Genomic DNA, 26656 nt, shown 5'->3' with positions numbered 1-26656 from the left:
GCAATTAGAAATAGCCGCAAAGAATTGCGCCCTTCGACGAAAGCTATTTCACGCCCGTACCGTAAGTTGCTTAGTGCTCCCCCGTCAAGCAATGCGGTACCACGAGCTTGCACAGCAATCTTTTCACCTTCGGGGACTACCAGTTGAGGACTACGAATTAATTGTACCGAAATTATTAATCGGATTAGACAATCTGAAGCTGACTGTGCCATTGAAACTGCGAGAAGGAGGGTACAATGATCCTATTGCAGCGAAGTGCAGATTGGGTTGGAGCATCTACGTTTACCCAGCAGATCATTCGACCAAACGGGCTGCCGTGAATTTCCATCTTGAACCGATTTCGGACAGCGATCACGAGCTGAATGAACAGCTACGTGATTATTTCGCAATCGAGAACGCAGGGGTGACCATTCCGATTGAAAATTTGGAATCGGACAGCAACAAACAAGCGAGAAAAATATTGCAAAAAACAACACGCTACGTCACAGCAGTGCGTCAACTAGATACATTGGGACGAAAGGTGCGAAAGGGTTCGGAACTGGAAGAACGAGTGAAGAAAATCAGGCTAATTTGGGACTACTCGACTTAACTGCTCGATTAAACTGCTTGACTGGACTGCTCGACTCGACTGCTCGGTTCAACTGGCTATCTCGACTGCTTGACTTTTGATTGATTCGACAGCTCGACTTAACTGTTCGATACAACTGCTCGACTGGACTACTCGACTCAGCTGCTCGAATAAACCGTTTGACTGGACCACTCGACTCGACTGCTCGAATGAACTGCTCGACTCAATTGTTCAACTTAACCGCTTGACCCGACTGCTTGACTAAACCATTCGATTCGACTGCTCGACTCAAGTGCTCGACTAGACTACTCGTTTCTACTGCTCGACTTAATTGCTCGACTGAACTGCTCGATTTAACTGCTTGGCTTGACTGCTCGAATCGACCACTCGATTCAACTGCTCGTCCGGACTGCTTGACTGAACAGCCTGATTAAACTGCTCGACTTGACTGTTCGACTCGACTGCTCGGCCCAACTGCTTGACTCGATTGCTTGATTGGACTGCTAGGCTCGCCTGCTCAACTCGATTGCTTGTCGCGATATCATATGGTCGGTGCTAAATCAGACCGAACCTTTCGCAAAATTTTAAAAAATGAGTTGATAGCAAACGATCAAGAATTTTCTAAGCAGTATTTTACTCTAATCAGACTACATAAATGTTGCAAACAGCCAGAAGTTTTTATTCAGTTGAATAAAATCCAATACAGTTGGATTTCGATTTTGGCAACAAATGCGTGTCGCCTATGTTGCCAAAATCGAAACCGTGCCAAAATCGAGACCCTTTTTCGATATGAAAAAATTTAATGTAAATGCTTTAGAAGTTGACTAAATATCATTAATCACCGATTGCAACCATTTTATGTTTAAAAAGACCGACAAGAGCTATCCATCCGGTGCAAATAAGTTATTGACACCCTGCGGTAAGACGTAGTCCTACGGCAATAAAAATATTGTTCGAAACCATATAACTTTTTTTCATGAACATACTCAGGGCATCATTTTTTCGTCATTTAAAGCATGTATGCGGAAACTGATTGATATTTAAGCATATTTTTCGAAGAGAAATGTCTTGTGTTGCCAAAAACGGATACTTTTGTTGCCAAAATCGAGGCATGCCAAAATCGAACCATGCCAAATTCGAAATCCAACTGTATGACCATAAAAACTATTTGTGTCAGTTTCCGGCTACACACTTAAATTTTTTTACCGAACTCTGAGCAGCCGAACGTTCGGTAAAATTCGATGGTGCCAAACGACGTTTACGGATTATTAATAATGTTTGGCATCATAAAAAATTTTTACCGAACGTTCTGCTGCTCAGAGTTCGGTAAAATTTACAGTAATTTACCGAACTCGGTACTTTTTTTTAAGTGTGTATGACTCTTTTAGGTACAACTTCTATAGCTATATTATGCAATATAAGAACGCAAAGAACTAATACAAAGATTTAACATGCTCAGGAGCATGGTTAGTTTTAACCAAGTTCTGAGAGCCAATGAGATATGCCACAGGTGAGGAAAGAGCTTCGATGTGTTTCACTGATTTTTCCTTGAATTTTTTTCAGAAATGTATGGATGTTTAACATATAGCAAATTTGTTTATTCAACCCGAAATGAAATGAGATAAATTTTATCTATCAAATAGGAGCAAATAATCACACAAAATTCATCTAATTCCAACCTGGACTGAATAAATAAATTCGCTGTTATAGAAACATATCTTCATCCTCATCTTATATATGCCCTCATTGAGCAAAACAACTATTAATCTTAATATTTTTTGAAATGATGGTTCTACAATTGATGAAGGGACGATAGGGGAAAGAAATGAAAATTTTTGGTGAAGGAGGGGAAGAGCGGAAAAGCAGGGGGGGGGGGTATTGGTAGCTATGCTTGACAAGTAGTCATTTTGACTCCTACCTTTTGTCCAATGCTGGAAGGTGCATGAGTCGAACCAAGCTGTAATCTGAGATTATAACCGGATTCGAAAACACAACACCCGCCAGGGCATAGTACACAGGTACTGGTACTTGTACCTTTGAACCATAGAGGCGCTGGACAAAAGGAGACCGCAAAATCCACTTCCGCAAGAATAGCGACGCGTTTGGTTGGGTCCCTTCATCAATTGTAGAACCATCGTTTCAAAAAATATTAATATATATGTATGACCGCATTTCAAGGTCAAGACTAAAAAATTTGAGATTAGTCTACAACTATTAATCTGTCAAATCAAGATAGAATTAACAAAAGGGCGAATGTCGCAAGCGTAAACAAACCGAGTAAGGGTTTATTTTCCTATGCTGGTCCAGCAAAAAATAACTCTCACCCGTTTTGTATACATTTGCGACATTCGCCCTTTTGTTAATTCTATCTAGAAATATGAAATGGTTCGCATTCTGAACTGATTTTAAGCACACGAGGAGAAATCTACCCCGTAACAAAGTGACAGTTATTAACAGTTTCCCGTAACACCCGCCAGTGCCAAAAATGTCGCGACGATCGTTTTTACGTGCCGGGCAAAATTGACGCACCTTCGATTTCCAAAGGAAATGTTCACTTTGTTACGTTAAATGTGAACGCAAAAAGCTGTCTGGATAACGATTCGAAAAGTGCGTATTGACTAATTCAGCATTGTTTCATGTCTTCGGCAAAACTGTTTGAATTCTTGGTGGGTTGCTTGATTGATTTGTTTACAAGATAAAAAGCAGTATTTCTTACAAGATTGTCACTCTTGTGTACGGTGGTCTGCTCTAAAGTATTTAAATATTGCGTGTTTCATTGAAAGTTATCCGCTGCGCAATAATCAATGAAATGCTCTTTCATGATTGCTGGATCGATTTTGTCGTTAACAGAACAAGTTAAACAAAATTCAAGAGTAGACAATACACGGTAAAAAATTGTCACGTCTTTTTCAAGGGTTTTGGCATTTGCTTCAATTTGTCACGCCGCACTGCAAATTGAAGTGATTTAGCATTGATATTCGAGAGATTTTTATTTTTTAACAAAGTGATCTCCTATTGAGAAGTATTTAATGGAAAACACCATCAAATTGTAATGCATATCCTAAGAATCTGCACGACTGTTTTCATCCATTGAAAATGAATCTTGTTTTTGCAAATCATATATGTCAAAGTCTTACGAAACAAACGGGCAACTTATAATGGTCAGCAGAAAAACAGAAAGTTAGCTGTCTAAACCATGTTTTCGTTTGAAATCACTGATGTTTTAGATCGTGAGTATAGTGAAATTATCCCCGTGATCGAAATTAATAAATTAAATGTTTTCAGCCTGGGGAATTGATCAAATGGAGACGGACATGAACACGGTAGCGGCCACCAACAATATTTAAGAATTGTCCTCTTCAATGATCGGTGATTTTGGTTACGGATAATTACGCAATATCATTTATTATGGTAAATTATGTTATCCACTATATTAATATAATATACTAAATAAACTCGAACAAGTTAATAATCTCAATATGCGTTTTTTTTAATTCATTTGACAGTCCAAAATTCAAAACGTAACACACCCGAAATTGAAGTGATTTTCTGTTGGTTTCATCGTGCTTTGAATTGATTCATTTTCAACACGTTTTCATTTCAAATTATAATGTTTGGCAAGTAGTGCGAATTCAAAGATAAATCACTTTACTTTAACGTGATAGTTTTTTACCGTGTAGAGATTGTTGCAGTTGTACAAAAAACACTGTTACATGACAGAACCAAATAGAGCATTTCATTTAACAGAAGAAACAGTTATGCTGCTATTGTCATTACCACGGAAACATTTTGGTACTTGACATAATGTTGTCAGTTCGTAAAATGCTTTATTGAAATAATAAACCAATTCAGTTCTTATATGCACAAAGGATTTTTTGCCAAAAAAAATGATAATAAGCTCTTTCTTTGATTTTTACGCCGCTTTCAAACATCTGTCGTGAACCATGAACCAGCAGTTTTAGGTACGCTTGATTTGTATGGGAGCTGTCACATTGTTACCGGGTTGGGAGAAATAGCCATCGAACTGTCAAATTTTAACTAAAAAGTTAAAAATTTCGCGAAATGGTTCACAGCCAGTGTATTAAATTACCTTTCTAAAACATTTGAAAATTCGGAAATCCGTCTATTTTTCACTGAGATATAGCGGTTTGAATTTTGGTGTCAAATTGATCTCAATGTACAGACAACGTAAGTATTTTTTTGTACAGACAGAAGGTTAAACGACAAGTTTGTTGCTAAAACAGTAATATGACTAAATTAGAAGGCCAGTATGCCAGTAAAATGTTAAAAATGCATGAAAAGGAAAATTTTGCAAACAGTAAACAGTATCTGTCAATTGACGGTATGATGATTTCTCGCGTCACTTTTCATTTCGTCCAATGTAACAAATGTAAACAAATCCGGTTTATCACAACAAATTATTGCTCTTTTTAAACTCTATGTTATACAAAAACACCTGCCCAAATAGAATTATTTTGAGGTGAAAAAATTAGCATTATCAAAATGTCCAATGTGCACATTCGAATTACGAATGACTGACTGTTACTTCGGTCGTTCTCATCTGATGTCCAAAGTGCAAAAAAAAAATCAAAACAAACCCAATCTGTACATTGGACGTTTAGCAAGTGAAAGTTTTTTTCGCATTATTTATGCATTTTAAGTGAAACAAGCGGTCTAATATCGAAAAATAACCTCGAAAATAGCGTAGCACGGCAACGCACGTATTTTACGGTGATCTCGCTTAATTTATGTGCAATAACCTGGAAAAATAAAACCGTCCAAAGTACAGCATGAGATGGTAAACAGTCCAATGTAACTTTTTCCATAATAAACCAAAATTGCTTAGTTTTAATTAGATTTTTAAAATCTCCGTTAAATATTGAATGTTATTATTCATCAACCACGTTGAGTGAATGACTGAAAATTATTTCATTTTGAAACAATTTAAAGTTCAATTCGAAGAACTTCGATCTCGTTTTTCTCAATATGGTGGAATTGTTACATTGGACGAAATCAAAAGTGACGCGAGATTTGGTCTACACTGAGAAAACTTTTCGTATAGTTTCTATGTGTTTCACACATAGATTTTTGCCATGTGCCCAGTAAATCAATTTTATGTGCCAAAAAGTTACCATTCATGTTTTTTAATTTATCTTTAAAATTTGCATATACTATTCATATGCATATAATTTTCATGTGTACTTCTGGATGGATTGTGTTTATATGTGGCACATAATAATCATAAGGATTTTCATATGAAAATTTTCCATTAGTGATGTGCGGATTATTTTGAGTGTATGGTTAGAATAGATAACATGATGATGACGTTATTTTGCGGTCAAATGACACCACCGTGTGGTTTATTTACATAAAATTTGTTATATCCAGCGGTTTAGATATGAGTTTTCGTGAAGAATGTGCCGTGCATATAAAGCACTTTTCCTTCCAGCATGATTTATCTTCTCGACTACACTACTCGACTCAACTGTTCGATTCGACGCTCGATTCAACTGCTTGATACCACTGCTCGACTTAACTGTTCGACTCAACTGCTCAAATGAACTGCTTGACTCAACTACTCGATTGGACTATTCGAATCGGCTGCTCGACTCAACTGCTTAACCCGATTGCTCGATTCAACTGCTCGACTAGTCTACTTGATTTGATTGCTCGACTCAACTGACTGCTTGACTTAGCCACTCAACCCGACTGCTCGACTCAACTGCTTGACTTAACTGTGTGATTCGACTGCTCGACTGGACTACTCGACTGAAATGCTCGATACAACTGTTCGAATGCAGAAATTAAAACAAAATCAATAAAAAAAGTAAGTAAACTAAATATCGATCATTTATTTTAAATATTGCAATTTACTTTACTGTACAAAGTTTTAAAAGTGGATTAAGAATTTTATTACTTCATCAGTTGGAGTTCATCAGTTTATTGACTCCACGAAATTCATTGCTAACTGAATCGTCAAAGAGACAAGTGAAATATTTGTGTGGAATCTTCGGAAATACAAAACACGTTTTTAAATTCAGACGAAGAGTTTCATAGGGAAAATCGGGACTGAATAAAGTGCAATTGAAGTCGGTGAAGTTTGTAACAGACAATGTAATGGCGATTTCGTGTGATCAAAAGGAAGTGCTATTCGAGATTTTACAGAGTTTGCAGATCCCCGAAATTTGTATTATAATTGGAAATGGCAAAAAGAAGATATAGTTTTGTGTGAATGCCATTCTTAACCAGAATCAACCCAATGATGCCATATGGCATCTCTAGACACATTTTATGCTTCCCGCAATCTATAAAAGTATAAGGGTCCATGCCTAGTGGCACGGGCGCAGGCTTGAAGTAGGACTACGAATGTAGCGCAATTCGTCTCCCAATGCTAAAGCCGGTGATTTTTGTATGAATTTCATATATAGATGCTCAAGTTGCGCATTAAAGAATTGTGTTCTTACATGTGAGAAATTCATAATTTCAACTTTTAAACTAATTTATATGGTGGACCTGAAAAGGTGCGTTCATTAATCTCTAATTCTCAAATTTCTGACTCGTAATGTCCATTGTCAACTTTCGTCCTTCAGATGGGCTTACCTACCAATCGGTTACTACAAACCTCTGTGAATTTACGTCTCTAGTGAATGACTACATCTCGAAAGGATGTCAAGTAGATTGTATATACACAGACATGAGTAAAGCGTTTGATGCCGTTAAGACCGAAAGTATTATGCAGGCGGCTGCTGATTTTGGCATCGGAGGTCCGATCTACAATTGGCTAGGAAGTTATTTGCTACACAGAGTTCAATATGTGAAAGTTAAGGAAAATGTTTCAGACTCCTTTGTTGTTAATTCAGGTGTGCCGCAAGGTAGTCATCTGGGTCCATTATTGTTTGTGCTGGTGATGAATAAGCTTCCAACTATGTTGTCCAATGCTATAATTTTAATATATGCTGACGATGTAAAAATATTCTTACCAATCAAGACTGACGCTGACTGTGTCAAACTTCAACTTGACATGGATAACTTTGGAACGTTTTGCTCAAATAGCGGCTTAAATATCAATCCGGACAAATGTTCGGTAATGACCTTTTCTCGGAAAATACAAAAAATTGAGTTTCAATACTCTTACAACGGAATTGTCCTGCCCCGCAGAGAAATTGTTCGAGACCTAGGAATTGTTTTCGACAGCTCACTTTCTTTTACAAATCATATAGACAATGTTATTAAGGACTGCCTTAAATTATTCTCTCTCGTGAGGCGATTCGGGCGAGACCTAAAGGACCCACATGCAATATTGGCTATATACGTTGGACTTGTACGGAGTAAGCTTGATTTTGTGAGCGTTGTGTGGCGCCCTCAATACGTAACTTATATACAACGAATTGAGAGCATTCAAAAAAAGTTTGTACGTTTTGCCTTGCGGAATTTGAGATGGAATGGAGACCAACTGCCGCCGTATCAAGATCTCTGTTCTCTAGTCAACATGGACACGATTCACTGCAGGCATAGAATAGCTGATATAGTGTTCTTCGTAAACATTTTATCTGGACGAACCGATAGTCAAACACTTGCCGCACGGTTGCACTTTAATCAAAGTCAGGTCGTGCTCCGTAACAGACGTGTTTTCAACCCGCCTCATAGAAATAGGAATTATTCTCTTCATGAACCAACGTGCCGTTTTATGAGAGCTTTCAATGATCTACAGCATGTAGTGGAAATTACTATGCCACCAACTACCATTAAAAATAGGCTTAGTTTATATTTAAGGGGACAACTGCATTTCTTTTAATCATTGTATTCATTTGTATTCATTGTGTTAATATTAAGTTTTTATTTTGGCAACGGGCTTGTAGCCTATACCTTAATGACCATTAAGTTGAATTAAATGATGTCCGTTAATCGTTCGATTAATTCAACTAATCGAATAACACAAGGAATATTCGAATAATTTTTAATCGAATAATGCCAGCACGAGTAGTTGAATTAATCGAATAGTTCAATCAGTACGTATAATCCCCGAATAATGCTCGGTAATCGTTCATAATCGTTCGATTAATCGAATTATGCAAAGAAATATGCGAATATTTCTAATCGAAGACCACTAGACATTTCCAGTTATGTGTGTATTGGTGCTTGAAAATGAGGCAAACAACAACAGTAAACAAAAGAGATGCATTCCTTTGTCACCAAGGTACAGAAATTTTCAAAATATGTGTTTGAATTTGGAACAGGATGAAAAATTTGACCGAAATATGTGCTCTGCAGTGTGGCAAACGGAGAAACACAACTAGTAATCGCTATTTTTCGGTTTGTTCCTCCAGCATCAGCTGTTCCCCAAAATGAGGTAAACATCATGTATATACACGCGTATTTCGTGTTCGCTAGTGTGGCTGCTTGAGCTGTCAGAAAGCTCTCTAGCACGAATAGTTGAATTAATCGATTAGTGCAGACAAGGCTCACCGATTAATCGGTAATCGAATAATTGAAAATTTCGGACATCACTATTCCCACCAATTTAAACCCTCTGCTTCCGCGATCAAACTTTGGGTTTTCTAGCATATTTAATATTCTATTATAGCAGCTTATTGTCAATTGCAAGTAAAATTGTACCATCCAAAGTGCGATATCGCTCATAAAGTGCTATTTTGCATTAAATCGTTTCGATCTTCGGCGCACTTTTTCGTTATCTTCCAAGCAATAAGTGCGCCGAAGAGACCGGAACGATTTAAGCTAAAATAGTACTTTTATGAGCGATTGCGCACTTATTGATTGGACAATTTTCCTTGCAATTGACAATAATAGATCGATGTTTCGAATCCAACACGGTCGGCGTAATTTCCACTCCACACCAAACAATAATCGGCTGCTGCCGAGTTTTACCACCTTTGCCGCGTCCGGATCCGGACAGGAAGATAAAGTCGTAACTCTCATTATTATTTGTAACCCAAACAACGCGAAAATGATGCCGTTCGCAAAATCACAGTCAAGTAATGGGTATGGAATAATCACAAAATACAAGAAAATTTCTTTCTTTAGCATAAACAATTACACAAGAAAATGAACGCAAGGACCATGGCCATTTAGAAATGAATAATTACAGCGATTTCTTTTAACCCTTTATAAGGCCGTGGCAATAAAATTGCCATCAACGAAAAATATTTGTTTTGCGTCTATAATGACATCAGAACTTGACCCTTCCTTATCGACAGACTTCGCAGCCGGTTATTAGAGTACAGGAAAATTACGGAACTAGTGCAAAGATCCTCTTAACCCTATAGCGGCATCGCCCAGTCGAGATTCGAACATACGACAACTGATTTGTTAGGCCAGCATCATACCTGGGAGCTAGCTGAGCGGGCTATTCCGGGATATTCGGGTGATTTCTTTTAGTAATAGCTTTTTCTCCTTCGAAAATTATGCTTAAGTAGATCCAAGGTGTTTGATTCTTAATATTTTATAATTTATAAATGAACTTAAGACAGAAGAAAACATTTTGAATTCTTTTTAATTGCTTGAATAAAATGCCGTCGCTTTGCTTAGAGTTTCCTATGGCCTATATATGATACAAATGCTATTTCACCGGAATTTCGATTCGTATATATTTACCGGAGACAGAGAAAATTAAGTTACTTTATGGGTGAATTTTTTCCACTATATCCTCCTATTAACAAAGTAGATATCAAAATGTAAAAATATTTATCGAATTTTGGTCCTTTGGTTTATTTGTGGTTTTATTGCTATTTTTATGGGTTTTCAAAAACGTTTCATAAACAATTAATTGAAAACGAAGCAGTCTATTTAACAACTGGATTTATTAAGAATATAGAGAATTCATTTATAAATTTGACATTAAAATCTACTTAAATCAAGTTTTTCTAAAGTGGCGAAATTTGGCAACTGGGTGGCGAAATTGGGGCTCAGAATACATATTTAAATAATCAATATTATGAGGGATTGATCATATTCGGTATGAATATGATGATTGAGTCAGGAAAAGAAATGTCCGAAGTATAATGTTCTCATGTTATCAAATATCTGAACTTACAGAACCTTGACCTATTTCGTTTCATGTAAATATTTTAGATAAAAGTGGTGAAATATGGGTCCGTCACCCTAGTTCCTTGGCGGTGATGTGGTATTATCCCTTTAAACCTCATTGCCCGACAGGCAATAGACACATTCCAAGCGCATCTATCCCATGAGAGCAAATTTTGAAAGTAGTAATATTAAAAATATTTGTATGTAGCATGTTCAAACATAACATAAAGCTTATAAAAATCCTGAATTGTCATATTGTTTATTGACAATTCATGCTAAAATGCACCTTACAAGTGGGAGGTTAACAATATAGATTTTTTCATCATTTAGGCAAGGCTGCAATTAATTCTCTGTCAATAGTTTTAAGCCAAAATAATTTAAAACTGTATATCGTCAAAACATGTTTCATTACTAGGGTAACATTTTGTTCATACAGTTTTTTGAAAAATGAAAGCATTTTCCAGATAAGCGTCTTTACAAACAGGTACTTTTATAATGGTGTCCCGTAACGAAAATTTTGCATTTATTTCCATATACCAGACAATTTAAATCCGAGTTTTTTGAAACTATGGATTTTCTTCAATCATATATGTACAATCAAAATCGCGCTGTGCTTAACTTTTGATAAGCATTTCTATGTAAAATAAAATAGGTGCTTCAAAATGGTGTCCCATAACGTTTTGTTTAACGCAAAAAGTAATTGAATGAAAAAGCACTAATCACATCATGTTTCAACTAATCTTTATCGACGATAACAAATCTATTATTTTGATGACCGAATGCAAGTAAATGTGTATTTACTATAAGTATAAATATGATTACAATATAATAATATATTGTAATATTAAGGAATGTGCGGTAAAGACGGGCACCTCAAGATTAAATTCAATGTCTACACAAGTATCTCTGTTTGATATAGCCATACTACTACTAAATTTTGTTCAAAACTTATACTTTAACATCAAAAACATTACCTAGTAATCATATTTTTTAGACATTGTACGGACACATTATATGAAAGGTGGACACCGCAAAAAAAGGTGTGATGCCTGATGAGTAATACCTAACGAGGTATGATACCAGTCGTCGTATGTTCGAATCTCGACTGGATGGTGCTGCCAAAGTCAGTAGGATCGTTGTACAAGCCCCGTAGAGTGATTTATCCATTTTGGGCAGACGTTGCACGTACGTTATTTTAAACATTTACGGCAAAATCAAATAGAAGTGACCAAAATAAAGTACGCGTAAAGCCTATCCAAAATAGACAAATCAACCTAATTATTTTGTACTCTAATAACTAGCTGCAGAGTCTCTCGACAAAGGGTGGCTCCAGGCAAAGGGTGAACATGTGCATTCCATAACCACTGTTTACTAACTTCTACCCCTACGTCCACGTGTTGCCGGCTGGGGTACGCAATCTTGGTTGCTGTAGGCTAACAGTGAAGGGGACAGAGTGGCTTCCTCCCACCTTAAGATGGCAGCCACGTCAGTGAGATAGGGACCTGAGGCTAACAACCCACTGTACCCGAAAACAAAAAAAAAGTTAATGAAAAAGAAAGAAAGTCTCTCGATAAAGAAGAAGGGTTAAGTCTTAAAGACATTTATACCTAACGCCGATTTCGACTTACTTGAATACTTTATCATTAAAATACTTGAATAGTCTAAAAACTTGGAATTCCGTTTCTGAAAGTTGTTTAGTCAGCTTTTTTTTATCAATTATAGTGGCTTCGCTGAGCACACTAGCAAGAAAGCCTAGCCCAGAGAGCATTTTTAGCTTGCAAGATGCATAGTAAGTGTCGTACTTCGAACGGCATCATTTTCGGCTACTTTTTTTAGCGTTTCTTTTTTGAACATTTTCATGACCCTTTTCAACTGTTTTATTTTTTATATTTTATATAACTGTTTTATGACTGTAGAATAATTTGCAAGTTATCAACAAAGTTATTTTAAAGAATAGACAAAATTTTCAGCTACTTTTTTAGCGTTTCTTTTTTGAACATTTTCATGACCCTTTTCAACTGTTTTATTTTTTATATTTTATATAACTGTTTTATGACTGTAGAATAATTTGCAAGTTATCAACAAAGTTATTTTAAAGAATAGGCAAAATTAGTCTTTTATAGAAACTTACGTTATAGTTATAGTTCGTAACATGAGTTGTAAATGTTTCTGTTCTGTTTGCAGCACAAGGTGGGGCAGTTAGAGCCAAGTCTGTCCAGGGCTGAGATAAGGTGGTTGTGATAATGTTAAAAGAATCCGTGCGGATTACGCTAGCTCCATAATGTATTGGTGATTATGGATTAATGGGCAGAAGAAGAGTGACAGAACTTGGCTTGATATAATTGTGTGTTTGGTCAATATAGCATAAGATGGCTTGTACTTATCTTGTTTTCTCCTTCCTTTGTTTGTTTCCTCATCTTGTTCGTAGTCAATCTTAATTAAACCTGAAGCAGGCTCCACGCCGGTCGTCCTCTCCATCGTTGTCACCAGTGTGGTCATCTGTGGCTGGTCTCTTGCCTCCCCTCTCGGCAACATTATTGTTGCCGTGAGAAGAAGCGATAGAGATCAGGCAGAAAAGAAAAGAAAAGAAAAGAAAAGAAAAGAAGAGGAATTTTTTAGTCAACATGTTGATTGCAATTTTCAAGTTAGTAATATCACGAGAATTCTATGTCTGTCCATCACCTATGCTACTACCGACTAACTACTCGCTAGGCTGGACGCTACTCATCTCCCAAATACCCATGTCATCACGATTGACCCAGCGCTGTTCCACAACCTATGCTCATTAAAAGCCACAGCCGCCTCTTTATCTACCATCTTTGCAGTATTGTAGCTGATGGCGTAAATTTTCGAATATTTTGTGCGGAATATTATTCAAGAGCAATATTATCGCTCAGAACTATCGAAAAACTACTTGAACTTCCGAAAAATAGAGCAGATGCGATGTAATGGGGACTGGTACTCGCTCGTATTATTCCCGGTGGCATTAATTGCATATTTGTAGCGGTAGTCAACCGATTTGTCGGTATGCTCTTCAGACCGTGGTCAATTGAAATGATTCTGTAACTAAGAAGGGATGAGGTGGATCAAAAAGAACTTCACTTGGAGATATGTATATATGCCGTGTTAGGTCTTAAGTGCAAGCTGTCACTAAAGCAAGTCTTAATAAGATGTTAACGACGTTGATAATTCTGTGAGGATGGTATTGAATCGAAAAATAAATCCTCATACCACGGCCATATATTATGTACTATGACCCCATTTTAGGAAGTGGAAATGATTTTGGACAGCCCTTCGCTATCGCTTGAATCAGCCAGAGAATCGAATACCTGTTTTTACTTGAAGAAGTTTTAACTCTAAAAAGATTTAGTTAGAAATGGAATTTCAGTTGAAGTCTGCCAGCATTGGGCAATGGACAGAACAAGATATATATCGAGGCTATAGATCTTTTCGAGTGATCCACTAAGTCCGACCGCGACGACAGCCGCAAGAATGGAGAGGAGCAGGCCGCCGGTGAGTTGCCACCGTTCGACTTGATGGACTCTCCGACAGAGGCTCATCAGCATTAGGAAGGCCCTTGGGAGACAAACAGCGTCATACATGATCATTTTATGTTGTTAGTTGAATACCGTTAACGCGGTTAGTCACAAGACATGCAAATCATTCTAATAAAGGAGGGAAATAAGAAAAAAAAAATTACATCCAAAACAATACAATAGAGGTGACAGTAACAGCAACGATAGCAATATTAGTAATAATAGTAATAGCATAGGAAACTGATACAGGAAACACAGCTACTGACTATAACTTCCTGCCCATTAATAATTGTAATTTGGCAGCATAGGTATAAGAAGAATTTCCGACTCATCATAGAACACTCAAACATATATTCATTCGTACCTATACACCCATGCACACTCATACATGCATACACATGTATACATGTACGTGTGTGTATATTTTTCAGTGCTGTGCTGTCCATAATCGCATAACAGCCACAAATTCTATGGCAATCTCATAGAAAATGTCTCGATTACGCAAATAAAGCCATCACATCATTTTTGAACACTCGTTCGTTCTAACTAGCGATACATTTTAATTTTCATGAGTAAGTCAAAATCTCATGAATGGTGGGTAGGATTTGGTTTCAGTTTTCTAGAGAAATTTCTGTGCATACCAGCAATTCATCTAGGGAACCGAGTAAGCCCTCCCGGTGCTTCGGCCCAAACGGATTGAATTTAAAATCAAATCCGTTCGATTTCGCTCCATTCCGCTTTACGAGACACATGCTACACATAAGGCTAAATTATGCAATACTACATACTACACATATATCCAACTTAAACTATAAACATTCTACATGCGGAACTAAGAATTTTTAGGTCGTTTGGCCGAAGTACGCGTCAAACCACCTACCCATGGGAGGGCGTAACATGAGTTGTAAATGTTGCATGAAATAGTAGAGATGCTTAAAAACTTTTAAATTTATGCGTTATGATACGTTAACTGATACGTCTGAAGTAAAACAAAATACCTAATTTTCGAATATTTGCTATTTAATACCATTTTGGCGTGCAGCGCAAATAGAGCATACCTTTCGCATCAAGACAAACCTTATTTACTGTTTTAAAATTTTTCAAGTAAAATTTTTGAATTTTGTTATTTTGGCCAAAATCATGCAAAATCTTACATAGGGGGAGGGGGCGATTAGTCAACAATGGGGAAAACTCGTTACATAATTAATCCACAGCCCCTACATTTTAATTACTATAACCCTAAGATTAGGCAAGCAAGCACTTTACCTTACATATACTTCGTTACGTATGTCTTATTACCAGACTATCACACACCAAATCAGCACACTATTGTTACAAAATATAGTGAATTTAGACCAGATATAGAAAATATGACGGCCTGAACAGAAATCTAGAGAAAATAAACCATATAATGCAGTTTAGTTTTTCCGTTACGGGACACCATTTGCAGAATACCGTTTGCCCAACAGCTCATGGTGTCCCATAACGAAATGATTTTTATTATATCTTAAAAACTAAACACAAAACCTGAATATACTTTTACACTTTGAGTTTCAGGCTGCCTTCAGCTAAAAAATTTCGGAACATGTCGACTTTGAAAAACTTGAAACAGAGCAGAGTTTTGCAAATGTTGGAATCATGTTCCGAATACGCATTTTCTGCGATGGTGTCCCGTAATGAAAAGTATTCCGCCACTATTCAATGATGTTTATTATAATAAATATTTCGCCCTCGTATTGAGAAAGTACTACTAAATAGCATCTCAAAACACCTATATTGAAAGATATTCGTCAGACTGTTGGTAAAATATGAACAAATTTGCTTCGAAAAAACGGTTGCTCATGGTGTCTCGTAACGCTGGAATGTATCAATAGACACAGGTGGGCCCGCTAAATTTTTAGACAGCGACTAGTGCGCTCGCATGGTTTAAAACGTGTTAGCACTACAGAGACTATAGATTAAGAGGCGCCGAGAAACTCAAAATCCGCTAAACTTTGAAACAAAACGGAGAGTACCATCGTAAATAAAGGTAACTCTCCGCTTTCGTTCAAAATTTAGCGGTTTTAGAGTGTCTCGGCGCCTTTGAAATCTATAGTCTCTAGTACAATACAGAGACTATAGGTTCAGAGGCGACGAGGCACTCAAAATCCGCCAAATTTTGAATCAAAACGGGGAGTTTGGTAGCTTTATTTGTGACGGTATTCTTCGTTTTGATTCAAAATTTAGCGGTTTTTGAATGCCTCGTCGCTCCCGAAACTTAATGTCTCTGTACTTTACAGAGTAAATATAAATATAAATTTAAAACTAAGCGAATGCACTTTTCGCTAGCTAAAATGTTAGCAATTGCTCATTATTTTTTTGTTTTGTGGTTTACTCTTGTGGTTGGGCGGGGCCATCTCACCAGGTTAGTGAGGTTAGCTGATTAGCGGTGCTGACCTCTAACGATAGGTTATGTTGCCATACGTGGGATTCATGGTAATAACACAAATAAAAATTATGTTTGAGTGACAGTGAAAATAATTTGTTAGTTTTCGTCCATACCTTTTGTGTGTACATGATGAAACCCAGAACAGCCACACGAACAACTTACAGGCTTTAATAAATTTTGATAATAATTGGGATACGGCATATTGTTTTCCGTGCGACACATGTTCCAAAACGTCCGAAAAGACACCGGCTTTATACCTTTCGAAATCCTTCCTGTCATAGAGAACTGTTTGAAAAACGCTAACCGTAACATTTTTCCCGTCGAAAACATAATTTTTAAGAATAGTTCCCTCGCAATTATGTAGAAGATGGATTTTAATCCTAATCAACCTGTGGTGATAAGCAATTCACAATGACGCAATGACGGATGAACTGAACTGACGGTATTCGCCACCGAGGGGATACACTGTGCTATCTAGCTTTTTACGAGCCATAATATTTGACATTTTGGCAACATCCCCAAAAAAAGTTTGACAGATAGCATTTTACGCGTCTACCACCGACGAAATCCAGCTTTTTACGAGCCATAATGGCATTCCTTAAGTTTTACCGTGAACGCGCGGAAAGAAAACGTGCGATGTACTAGGGAACTGTCAAAAATGCTGTACAAATATTACGAACACGTCCACCATTATGGCTCGTAAAAAGCTGGATAGGGTGCCTAAGAAGAAACTGACTAAAGCTAGAATCACATTGGCCGTCGGCGAACATCAACGGCAACCACGGTCCTGCTAGGCAGCCATGTTTTTGGAGTCAACATCTAACCATTTGCGTAAATGAAACAGCATCACACCGCTATAGGCGAATTCGAGCAAAACTAATAGCAACCGTTCGCTACCTGGTTGTGATTATTGGAACTACAAAAAAAGTGCAATTCCCAAAATGCTTGCTGGCACCAATTTGGAGCTCAACTTTAAAAGTAATATTTTACTGAATTAACAACAGTGGGAATGATGAAAATGGATAATAAAGGTAAGAAAATGCATTTCCTTTTATTTGATATATATTGTTTCTGATTCGGGAGATTATTAGAGCTTCGCAAGTGTATTTATGTTTACGAACTGATAGGTTATATGTGTGGCTCTTGGCGCAGGTGATGCTAATCACGAAAATAAATCCGTTGGCATTTGAAACACATTGGAATGCACTGAAGACTGAAAATAATTGGTGATTCTCTATCCAGGATATGTAAACTTTACAGCTGACTCTATGTACTTGTTACAGTAGCAACTGGACGGGATGGAGAAGAGGTTGTTTCCGGTTTTGTAACACGTATATTTGATGACGATGTGAAGCGCGTTATAAAATCCCTTTGAGGGTAGAACCAAATAGATATTCAATTATCAGTTACTGTATCGACTTTCAATTCAAGCAAATAATATAACGATCACCCAAGTAACCAAGAGTTCGAATAATGGTGTCTAACAAGGGTTAAACAGCTTTATGTATATCAATCTATAACTTGCTAAGCAGCGTCACTTTTAAGTAATTAACCGAACTTTCAAGCTGTCCTGGGTTCACTGCATAGAACGCTAAGCAGCTTCGAAATAAACTGTCAAAAACTAAGAAAAAACAAATTTAGCAGCACTTCTATGTTCTATTTTTATACTTCTACCTAACTTCTATATTCGTTGCATTTGCCTGCTGTTGTGTTTGAACCCGGGTGCTTCGCGTTGTAAACCTATACCGATCCACTGCGTCACCTTTGTCGTATACAAGCGATGTGAATTTTGCCAATGAGTTGTTAAGTAAAAGTTCGATTTAGAACTTGCAGCAGCCTTATGCAGCGCGAGTTAATTATAGAACATAAAGTTTGGAACCAGGCTATTTACTGTAGTAGTGAGATACCGACAGCATATGCTACACAACACAATAATGAAGAGCATTACATTCTAATTTATATTTGTAATTAGAAATGTGCGAGGATTAAATTTATTCAAGTGAAATAAAAATTAATCTCCAATAGTTTCAGGTTCTGCTGGTTTGATCACCAGAAATATAAACAAAAAAGCAACACGCAGAACTTGTTAGCAACTAAAGTTACTTCAGAACTTCATATAGCATCCTAATAGCTTTGAAGTATTTATGAAGTACTCGCAGCACTTCTTAAAGCATTTAGTTCCACATATACTTGATATACACTACTAATCAGCGTGAAAGTTCCACGGAACTGAATCTGAACTAATTATGAACTTTCGAGTTCACGTGTCAAGTAATATTCGAACTTTTGGTTGCTTGGGCAAGCATTTACAATTAGATTCAAATTTGGGATTGCATGTAATTACTCACGTTTAGTCTTCTTCTACCTTCCTCAAGTCCGTACTATATCCGTACTGTAGGCTTAAGTACTGTAATTGCATGTGTTAGCTTAGTATAATTAATATATATCCAGCTTTTTATGCGCTATCCAGCTTTTTACGAGCTGTAATGGCGGACGTGTTCGTAATATTTGAACAGCATATTTGACATTTCCCTAATACATCGCACGTTGTCTTTCCGTACATTCCTATAGTTTTACCGTGAACGCGCGGAAAGAAAACGTGCGATGTATTAGAGAAATGTCAAAAATGCTGTTCAAATATTACGAACACGACCGCCATTATGGCTTGTAAAAAGCTGGATAATGGTGGCCGCTATAAATTGTATTCGTAATATGCGAACAATCTTTTTGACAACTCTGCATACATCAAATCTGACACTCTTCTCTTGCAACACTACCATGCTCTTTCTTTCGTTTACGTCAAAGAAGGTAAGCAAAACTGTGCGAAATGTAAACAAAACTATCCAGCTTTTTACGAGCTGTAATGGCGGACGTGTTCGTAATATTTGAACAGCATTTTTGACATTTCCCTAATACATCGCACGTTGTCTTTCCGTACATTCCTATAGTTTTACCGTGAACGCGCGGAAAGAAAACGTGCGATGTATTAGAGAAATGACAAAAATGCTGTTCAAATATTACGAACACGACCGCCATTATGGCTTGTAAAAAGCTGGATTGCCTTCCTTCTTTTGCGTAAACGAAAGAAAGAGCAACACTGCCGTACAGGAGAAGAGTGCCCAGTTTTGATGTATGCAGAGTTGTCAAAAAGATTGTTCACATATTACGAACACAATTTATAGCGTCCGCCATTATAGCGCGTAAAAAGCTGGATAGAATGCCAGTGTCGCTGCAGTGCGCGTGGTAAACATCACACATGCTCAGATAATGTATATACATTATATATGCATATGTGTGTGTGCCTGAGATTCATCAAAAGGGGAATCTCATTGTCAAACTTTGACAACCAGTTTAAAATTTCAATTATGGCTGCCAAGTAATGTGATTGGAAACTTCGCTTGCTTCCAAGGCTTGCTTCAAATTTCTGAAAAAATCGGTGCAAAAGGGCGCAGTTGTGGGATTCAATTCATCCGGACGAAAGAAAAAGAACGTTTAAAAACATTTCACTGGCATGAAAACACAGCGATGAGCGCACTGATGACAGCACCAACCAGCGCACAGATAAAGAACAGATAAATAACAATGAGCAACTTTGACAATGAAGCTCCCGATTCACAGACTTGATACAGATTATTAGCACCATGTTTACCACCATGAGTCCTGTAGAAAAACAGCGACACTGGCATTCTATCCAGCTTTTTACGCGCTATAATGGTGGCCACTATAAATTGTGTTCGTAATATGCGAATAATCTTTTTGACAACTCTGCATACATCAAATCTGGCACTTTTCTCTTGCAACACTACCGTGCTCTTTCCTTCGTTTACGTCAAAGAAGGAGAGCAAAAATGTGCGAAATGTAAACAAAACTATTGCTCTCCTTCTTTTGCGTAAACGAAAGAAAGAGCAACACTGCCGTACATGAGAAGAGTGCCCAGTTTTGATGGATGCAGAGTTGTCAAAAAGATTGTTCGAATATTACGAACACAATTTATAGCGTCCGCCATTATAGCGCGTAAAAAGCTGGATATATATTGATTCTATTGTTAGCTTAGGTTAGGGTATAAGCAAATCTTAATTTTACCTTTGTATGTAAGTAGCACTAGGAACTATCATATAATAATCAATTTAGGTTTAGATGACGATAAGTATAATAATTAGCACGTAATGACTTTAGCGTTAAGTTGAAACTTCTAGGATAATCAAACATTTGGTAATAATTAATTGTAACCACAGAGAACAGATTAACAGGCTTGAAGGAAGTAATCGATTTTTTGTGTGTAAAATCTGTCGGTAGCGCCCTCCAGAAATAGTTTGCCAAACGCTTAAAAATATATCCAAGTACCTTTATTAATATTTCTTTGTGCTGGAGGTACATAGCAGCGATGGCAGCGACATCAAGATTTAGTTTGCCACTTACTGCTCGAGGGGTGCTCTATTGAAGGATTACTCGTCGATTACATAAAAACCTTTTACACACTTTTTGTCAATTATCTGGTAGTCTGTTCTCTGTGTTGTAACCACCTTTTCGGCTTGTTATACCACAGAGAACAGACATCCAAGCGAAAGGTCCCCGCTTGGATAAAACTTATGTCAAATTAGTTGGGAAACTATAGTGATGGTGTCGCTAAAGGCGCATAAAATTCTACACTAAACTCACAACAGCTAGCTTCTGGCGCTAGCATAAGGCTTATAGTCCATATATACAAGCGCCAGAGGAGCCAAAGGTTGTCAGTGTGCAAATCAAAAGAATCATTTAGTTGGGAAACTATAGTGGTGATGTCGCTAGCATATTAGGTGATTTTAATTTGAAATTTTATCCAAGAACTCGCGAAAAATTTGTTCCTGAATGGATGTCTGTTCTCTGTGGTTATACATCCGCTATCGCACTTTGATGACTTGCCTTTTTCTTCTACTTACGATCTGTCGTCCGTCAAGCGAGCACAGTTGGCAATTCGGAGCAGGGTTGTGTTGTGTTGAACAATGTACATGGACGCAAGGTGCGTCGCATCCCGTAGGGTTGTGACAGTACTTTTATTTCATGCGGTACAAAATCAAACATTAACCTTTTTCTGCCATAAAGTTAATTAATTCGAATATTTTCACTTACTTTAACGTAGATAAACAAATTTCTTCCAATATTTCGCTATTGTCAATTGCAAGGAAAATTTTATCACCCAAAGTGCGATATCGCTAATAAAAGTGCTATTTTGCATTAAATCGTTTCGGTATGTTCGGCGCACTTATTGCTTGGAAGATAACGAAAAAGTGCGCCGAAGATACCGAAACGATTTAATGCAAAATAGCACTTTCATGAGCGATATCGCGCTTTGGATGGTACAATTTTCCTTGCAATTGACAATATCTAAAATCCTGATAATTGAAAGGATTAATCAAAAACCGCATTTTATTTCAGCTTTTTTCAAAAATGTATGGAGTTTGACAGCGATTTTACTTTTCATCACTTTTTTTATGCAGCGCCTCCAAGCGGGTGATAGCTTGTCAAAAACGCCTATTCCCAAAATGCTTGCTGGCACCTATATGGAACTCGACTTTAAATGTAATATTTTATTGAATTACCAACAGTGGGAATGATGAAAATGGATAATAAAGGCAAGAAAAAGCATTACCTTTCATTTGATATATATTGTTTCTGCTTCGGGAGATTATTAGAGTTTCGCAATTGTATTTATGGTTACGAACTGATAGGTTATATGTTTGGTTCTTGGCGCAGATGATACTAATCAAGAAAATAAATCCGTTAGCATTTGAAAACACATTGGAATGCACTGAAGACTGAAAATAATTGGTGATTCTCTATCCAGGATATGTAAACTTTATAGCTGACTCTATGTACTTTTGTTTCATGCGGTACAAAATCAAACCACAGAGAACAGACATTTATGTTCATATCTATACCTATAAAGAAGGATTTCTGTCTGTCTGTCTGTCTGTCTGTCTGTCTGTCTGTCTGTCTGTCTGTCTGTCTGTCTGTCTGTCTGTCTGTCTGTCCTGTGTTCCTTATAGAATCAAAAACTACTGAACCAATCGGCGTGAAAATTTGCATGTAGAGGTTTTTGGGGCCAGGAAAGGTTTTAGTGATGGTTAGAGACCCCTCCCCCCACTAAGAGGGGGGGCTCCCATACAAATGAAACACAAATTTCTGCATAACTCGAGAACTAATCAAGCAAATAGAACCAAATTTGGCATGTGGGTGTTTTCGGGGACAAGAATTTATTCTAGGGTAATTTGAGACCCCTCCCCTCTTTATAAGGGGAATTATAACTCCTCTCCCCTTTAAGAGGGGGGGTTTCCATACAAATTTCCTCATAACTCGAGAACTAATCAAGCAAATGGAACCAAATTTGGCATGTGAAGGTTTTCGAGGGCAAGAAAATTTTCTATGTTGAATTAGGACCCCTCCTCACTTTAAGAGGGGGGGCTCCTGTACAAATGAAATACCAATTTCCTCATAACTCGAGAACTAATCAAGCAAATAGAACCAAATTTGGCATGTGGGTGTTTTCGGTGACAAGAATTTATTCTATGGTAATTTGAGACCCCTCCCCTCTTTATAAGGGGAATTATAACTCCTCTCCCCTTTAAGAGGGGGGGTTTCCATACAAATTTCCTCATAACTCGAGAACTAATCAAGCAAATGGAACCAAATTTGGCATGTGAAGGTTTTCGAGGGCAATAAAATTTTCTATGTTGAATTAGGACCCCTCCTCACTTTAAGAGGGGGGGCTCCTGTACAAATGAAATACCAATTTCCTCATAACTCGAGAACTAATCAAGCGAATTGAACCAAATTTGGCATGTGAGAGTTTTAGATGGCAGAATTTTTTTTCTGTGGTGTATTACGACCCCTTTCCCTTTTAAGAGGGTGGGCTCCCATACAAATGAAATACAAATTTCCTTATAATTTGAGTACTAATCAAGCAAATGGAACCAAATTTAGCATGTAGGAGATTTTTGAGTCTTGAATTTATTTTATGATAGTTAGAGACCTCTCACCCCTGTGGTAGGGGGATATGGACTCTCATACAAATAAAACAGAAATTTTTGCGAAACTCAAAAACTAATCCAACTCGAGAAATTCGAGACTCTTCCATAAAACATTAATCAATAACAAGACCACAAAAACTATCTATAGTAACACTAGATCATTCAGGACGAGCCGGTCGCGAGTGTTGCCGGTGACCCGCCGTCGGAAGCGCCGCCCACTGGGGGGCTTGCAAAACTCGAGAAGTGACAAAGATCATCCGAGATTCATGATTTATGTACAACACAGGTTAATTTGTGGCAATACGAAGTTTGTCGGGTCAGCTAGTAATATATATTTCAAACCATGTGTAAAACTTTAACCAATACACTAGCGACATCTGTGTCAGCGTGCGCCAGCTACGCGAAATCCATGTTGCCATTTTTATTTTATTTGCTTGCTATGTTCCACATATCACAATAACTGGCAACTTTAAAGAAAGTTACTGTAGCAACGACATATGTTTGTTTATTAATTATTCCTTAAACCGAAAACGAAAATACATTTGTGGAGCTACCGATTCCAAGGGTATATTTGGAATTATTCTGCTGAATTATATACGGTAAGTAAATTATTTCCATTATTTCTAAACAAAGATCTAGATTTCATACATATAGGCAGCATACACGGAAGAGCTATTGCGTGCGGAGTGCCAATGTCAAGAGCTTCTACCATCTTGACGGATAAAACAACGCTATTTCATCTTCGCCAGCAAACGGCCACGGTATCGACAGTGTAAACAAGTCAGGATCTAAATAGCGGACATACGGTATCGGTCAGAATAACAGCTACAATTTCAGCATTTTCGATTTCTAAAAATGGCACGCCAAAGATGGCCAATATCCTCAATGTTATCGAACGTCTGAGCAGCAATTCTAACATGCTGCTAATAAGTGAATAAGTAGTATTTTCATGTGGGACAGCATTTTTGCCTGATGGAAGCATAGCGGTGCAGTGCAATACGCTAAGAGCACAATAATAAAATAATGATAAAGTGATATTTTGTTTTACATATTTTAATGAGTATCGAAGAAGTGGCGGCGCTTTGGAGGCTAGGCCAAAACTATCAACTGAACCTTCCTCTTCCTCATTTTAATTCCATCTTTGGTCGTTATAATCTTTCACTTAATACTGCCTGACTCAAACGTACTGGGACCAGCCTTTTCAGCTTTGCAGCCTCTAAAAAGTTTTTTATAGAGCTCTGTCGATGTTTCGTCAAATTACTCCACACTCGACTGTATTGTTTGCCAGAAAACTTTGGAATCGTGCTCGATGGAGCATCTTTCTATTTTTCAAGATACGCTGCTCATTGATATACTTGAGTCGCTGACTAACAGCACAATATATGACCCAAATGGTAGTCTTAATCGGTACGGCAATAGCTCGCAACATGTAACCGGAATCATCGCAATCACCGGAAAGCCGTTCAGGCAAACTGGTACGAAAATCATTCATCGATTTCGAAAATGGTTAAAACACAGAGAACAGACTACCAGGTAATTGACAAAAAGTGTGTAAAAGTTTTTTATGTAATCTACGAGTAATCCTTCAATAGAGCACCCCTCGAGCAGTAAGTGGCAAACTAAATCTTGATGTCGCTGCCATCGCTGCTATGTAACTCCAGCACAAAGAAATGTTGATAAAGGTACATGGATATTTTTTGATGCGTTTGGCAAACTATTTCTGGAGGGCGCTACCGACAGATTTTACACACAAAAAATCGATTACTTCCTTCGAGCCTGTTAATCTGTTCTCTGTGGTATTAGCACAGAGAACAGACTACCAGGTAATTGACAAAAAGTGTGTAAAAGGTTTTTATGTAATCTACGAGTAATCCTTCAATAGAGCACCCCTCGAGCAGTAAGTGGCAAACTAAATCTTGATGTCGCTGCCATCGCTGCTATGTAACTCCAGCACAAAGAAATGTTGATAAAGGTACATGGATATTTTTTGATGCGTTTGGCAAACTATTTCTGGAGGGCGCTACCGACAGATTTTACACACAAAAAATCGATTACTTCCTTCGAGCCTGTTAATCTGTTCTCTGTGGTATTAGCACAGAGAACAGACTACCAGGTAATTGACAAAAAGTGTGTAAAAGGTTTTTATGTAATCTACGAGTAATCCTTCAATAGAGCACCCCTCGAGCAGTAAGTGGCAAACTAAATCTTGATGTCGCTGCTATCGCTGCTATGTAACTCCAGCACAAAGAAATATTGATAAAGGTACATGGATGTTTTTTGATGCGTTTGGCAAACTATTTCTGGAGGGCGCTACCGACAGATTTTACACACAAAAAATCGATTACTTCCTTCGAGTCTGTTAATCTGTTCTCTGTGGTATTAGTGCGTAGTAATCAGAGATTAGTTTTGTAATCATTTACGAATTAATTAGGTAATCAATAGTAATCAGTAGAGTAATCAATGATAATCTTAAGTAATCATTGGTAATCATGATTAATTTATAGTAATCACAAGAGATTGATTACTATAGTAATCACTAGAGATTGATTACTATAGTAATCACAAGAGATTGATTACTATAGTAATCAGAGGTATTGTGCGCGCATTCCCTTACTGGACACGACGGTTGAAACAGTCGTGTTTCTGAACGGTCGTAAAAAGGGTCCTTTTTAGCTTTTGACAGATAAAATGTCAAGTTGTGTCATCATCGCTGTTTCATTATTGGAACCAATCGAGCAAAGTAAATGGACCTAGGAATTACCGTTCTATCAGAAGAAACGGAATGAAATTCAGCATGAAATGAATTTGTATTTTCAACGCCGGTTTGCCGAAATTTCATAGTGAATAAAGCGTAATTTATCCTTCATTATCCAAACAAGCAATAACAAAGCAATAACGTTCGTATTCGGAAACAATTTGTTTAATGCTTTTGTATGATTAACACGAAGTCACGATTAAGGTTGCGACAGAAACGCAATGAGCCTGTGTTGCCAGTTATGGCGATAAAACATTACGAACTGTGTTGCCAATTTAGTCATTTTTTTACCTTTGGAACGTTCGAAACAGTACCTGA

The 26656-nt window shown here is 37.4% G+C and overlaps 1 protein-coding gene across 1 annotated transcript in view; it reads right to left on the bottom strand.

Annotated features, from left to right (window-relative positions):
* LOC128740173 (complement component 1 Q subcomponent-binding protein, mitochondrial) overlaps positions 1-16976 on the bottom strand; it is a gene marked incomplete at its 5' end in the record, with an annotated part of 76345 nt that extends 59369 nt beyond the window's left edge. The window contains one exon of the mRNA XM_053835699.1: positions 16739-16976. Coding sequence (XP_053691674.1) covers positions 16739-16976 — 238 coding nt within the window. The remainder of the gene's footprint in view (positions 1-16738) is intronic.
* Positions 16977-26656: the final 9680 nt, after the last annotated feature.

Source organism: Sabethes cyaneus, chromosome 3, assembly GCF_943734655.1.
Source record: "Sabethes cyaneus chromosome 3, idSabCyanKW18_F2, whole genome shotgun sequence".
Classification (NCBI taxonomy): domain Eukaryota; kingdom Metazoa; phylum Arthropoda; class Insecta; order Diptera; family Culicidae; genus Sabethes; species Sabethes cyaneus.
This window is presented reverse-complemented; position numbering and strand designations above follow the sequence as displayed.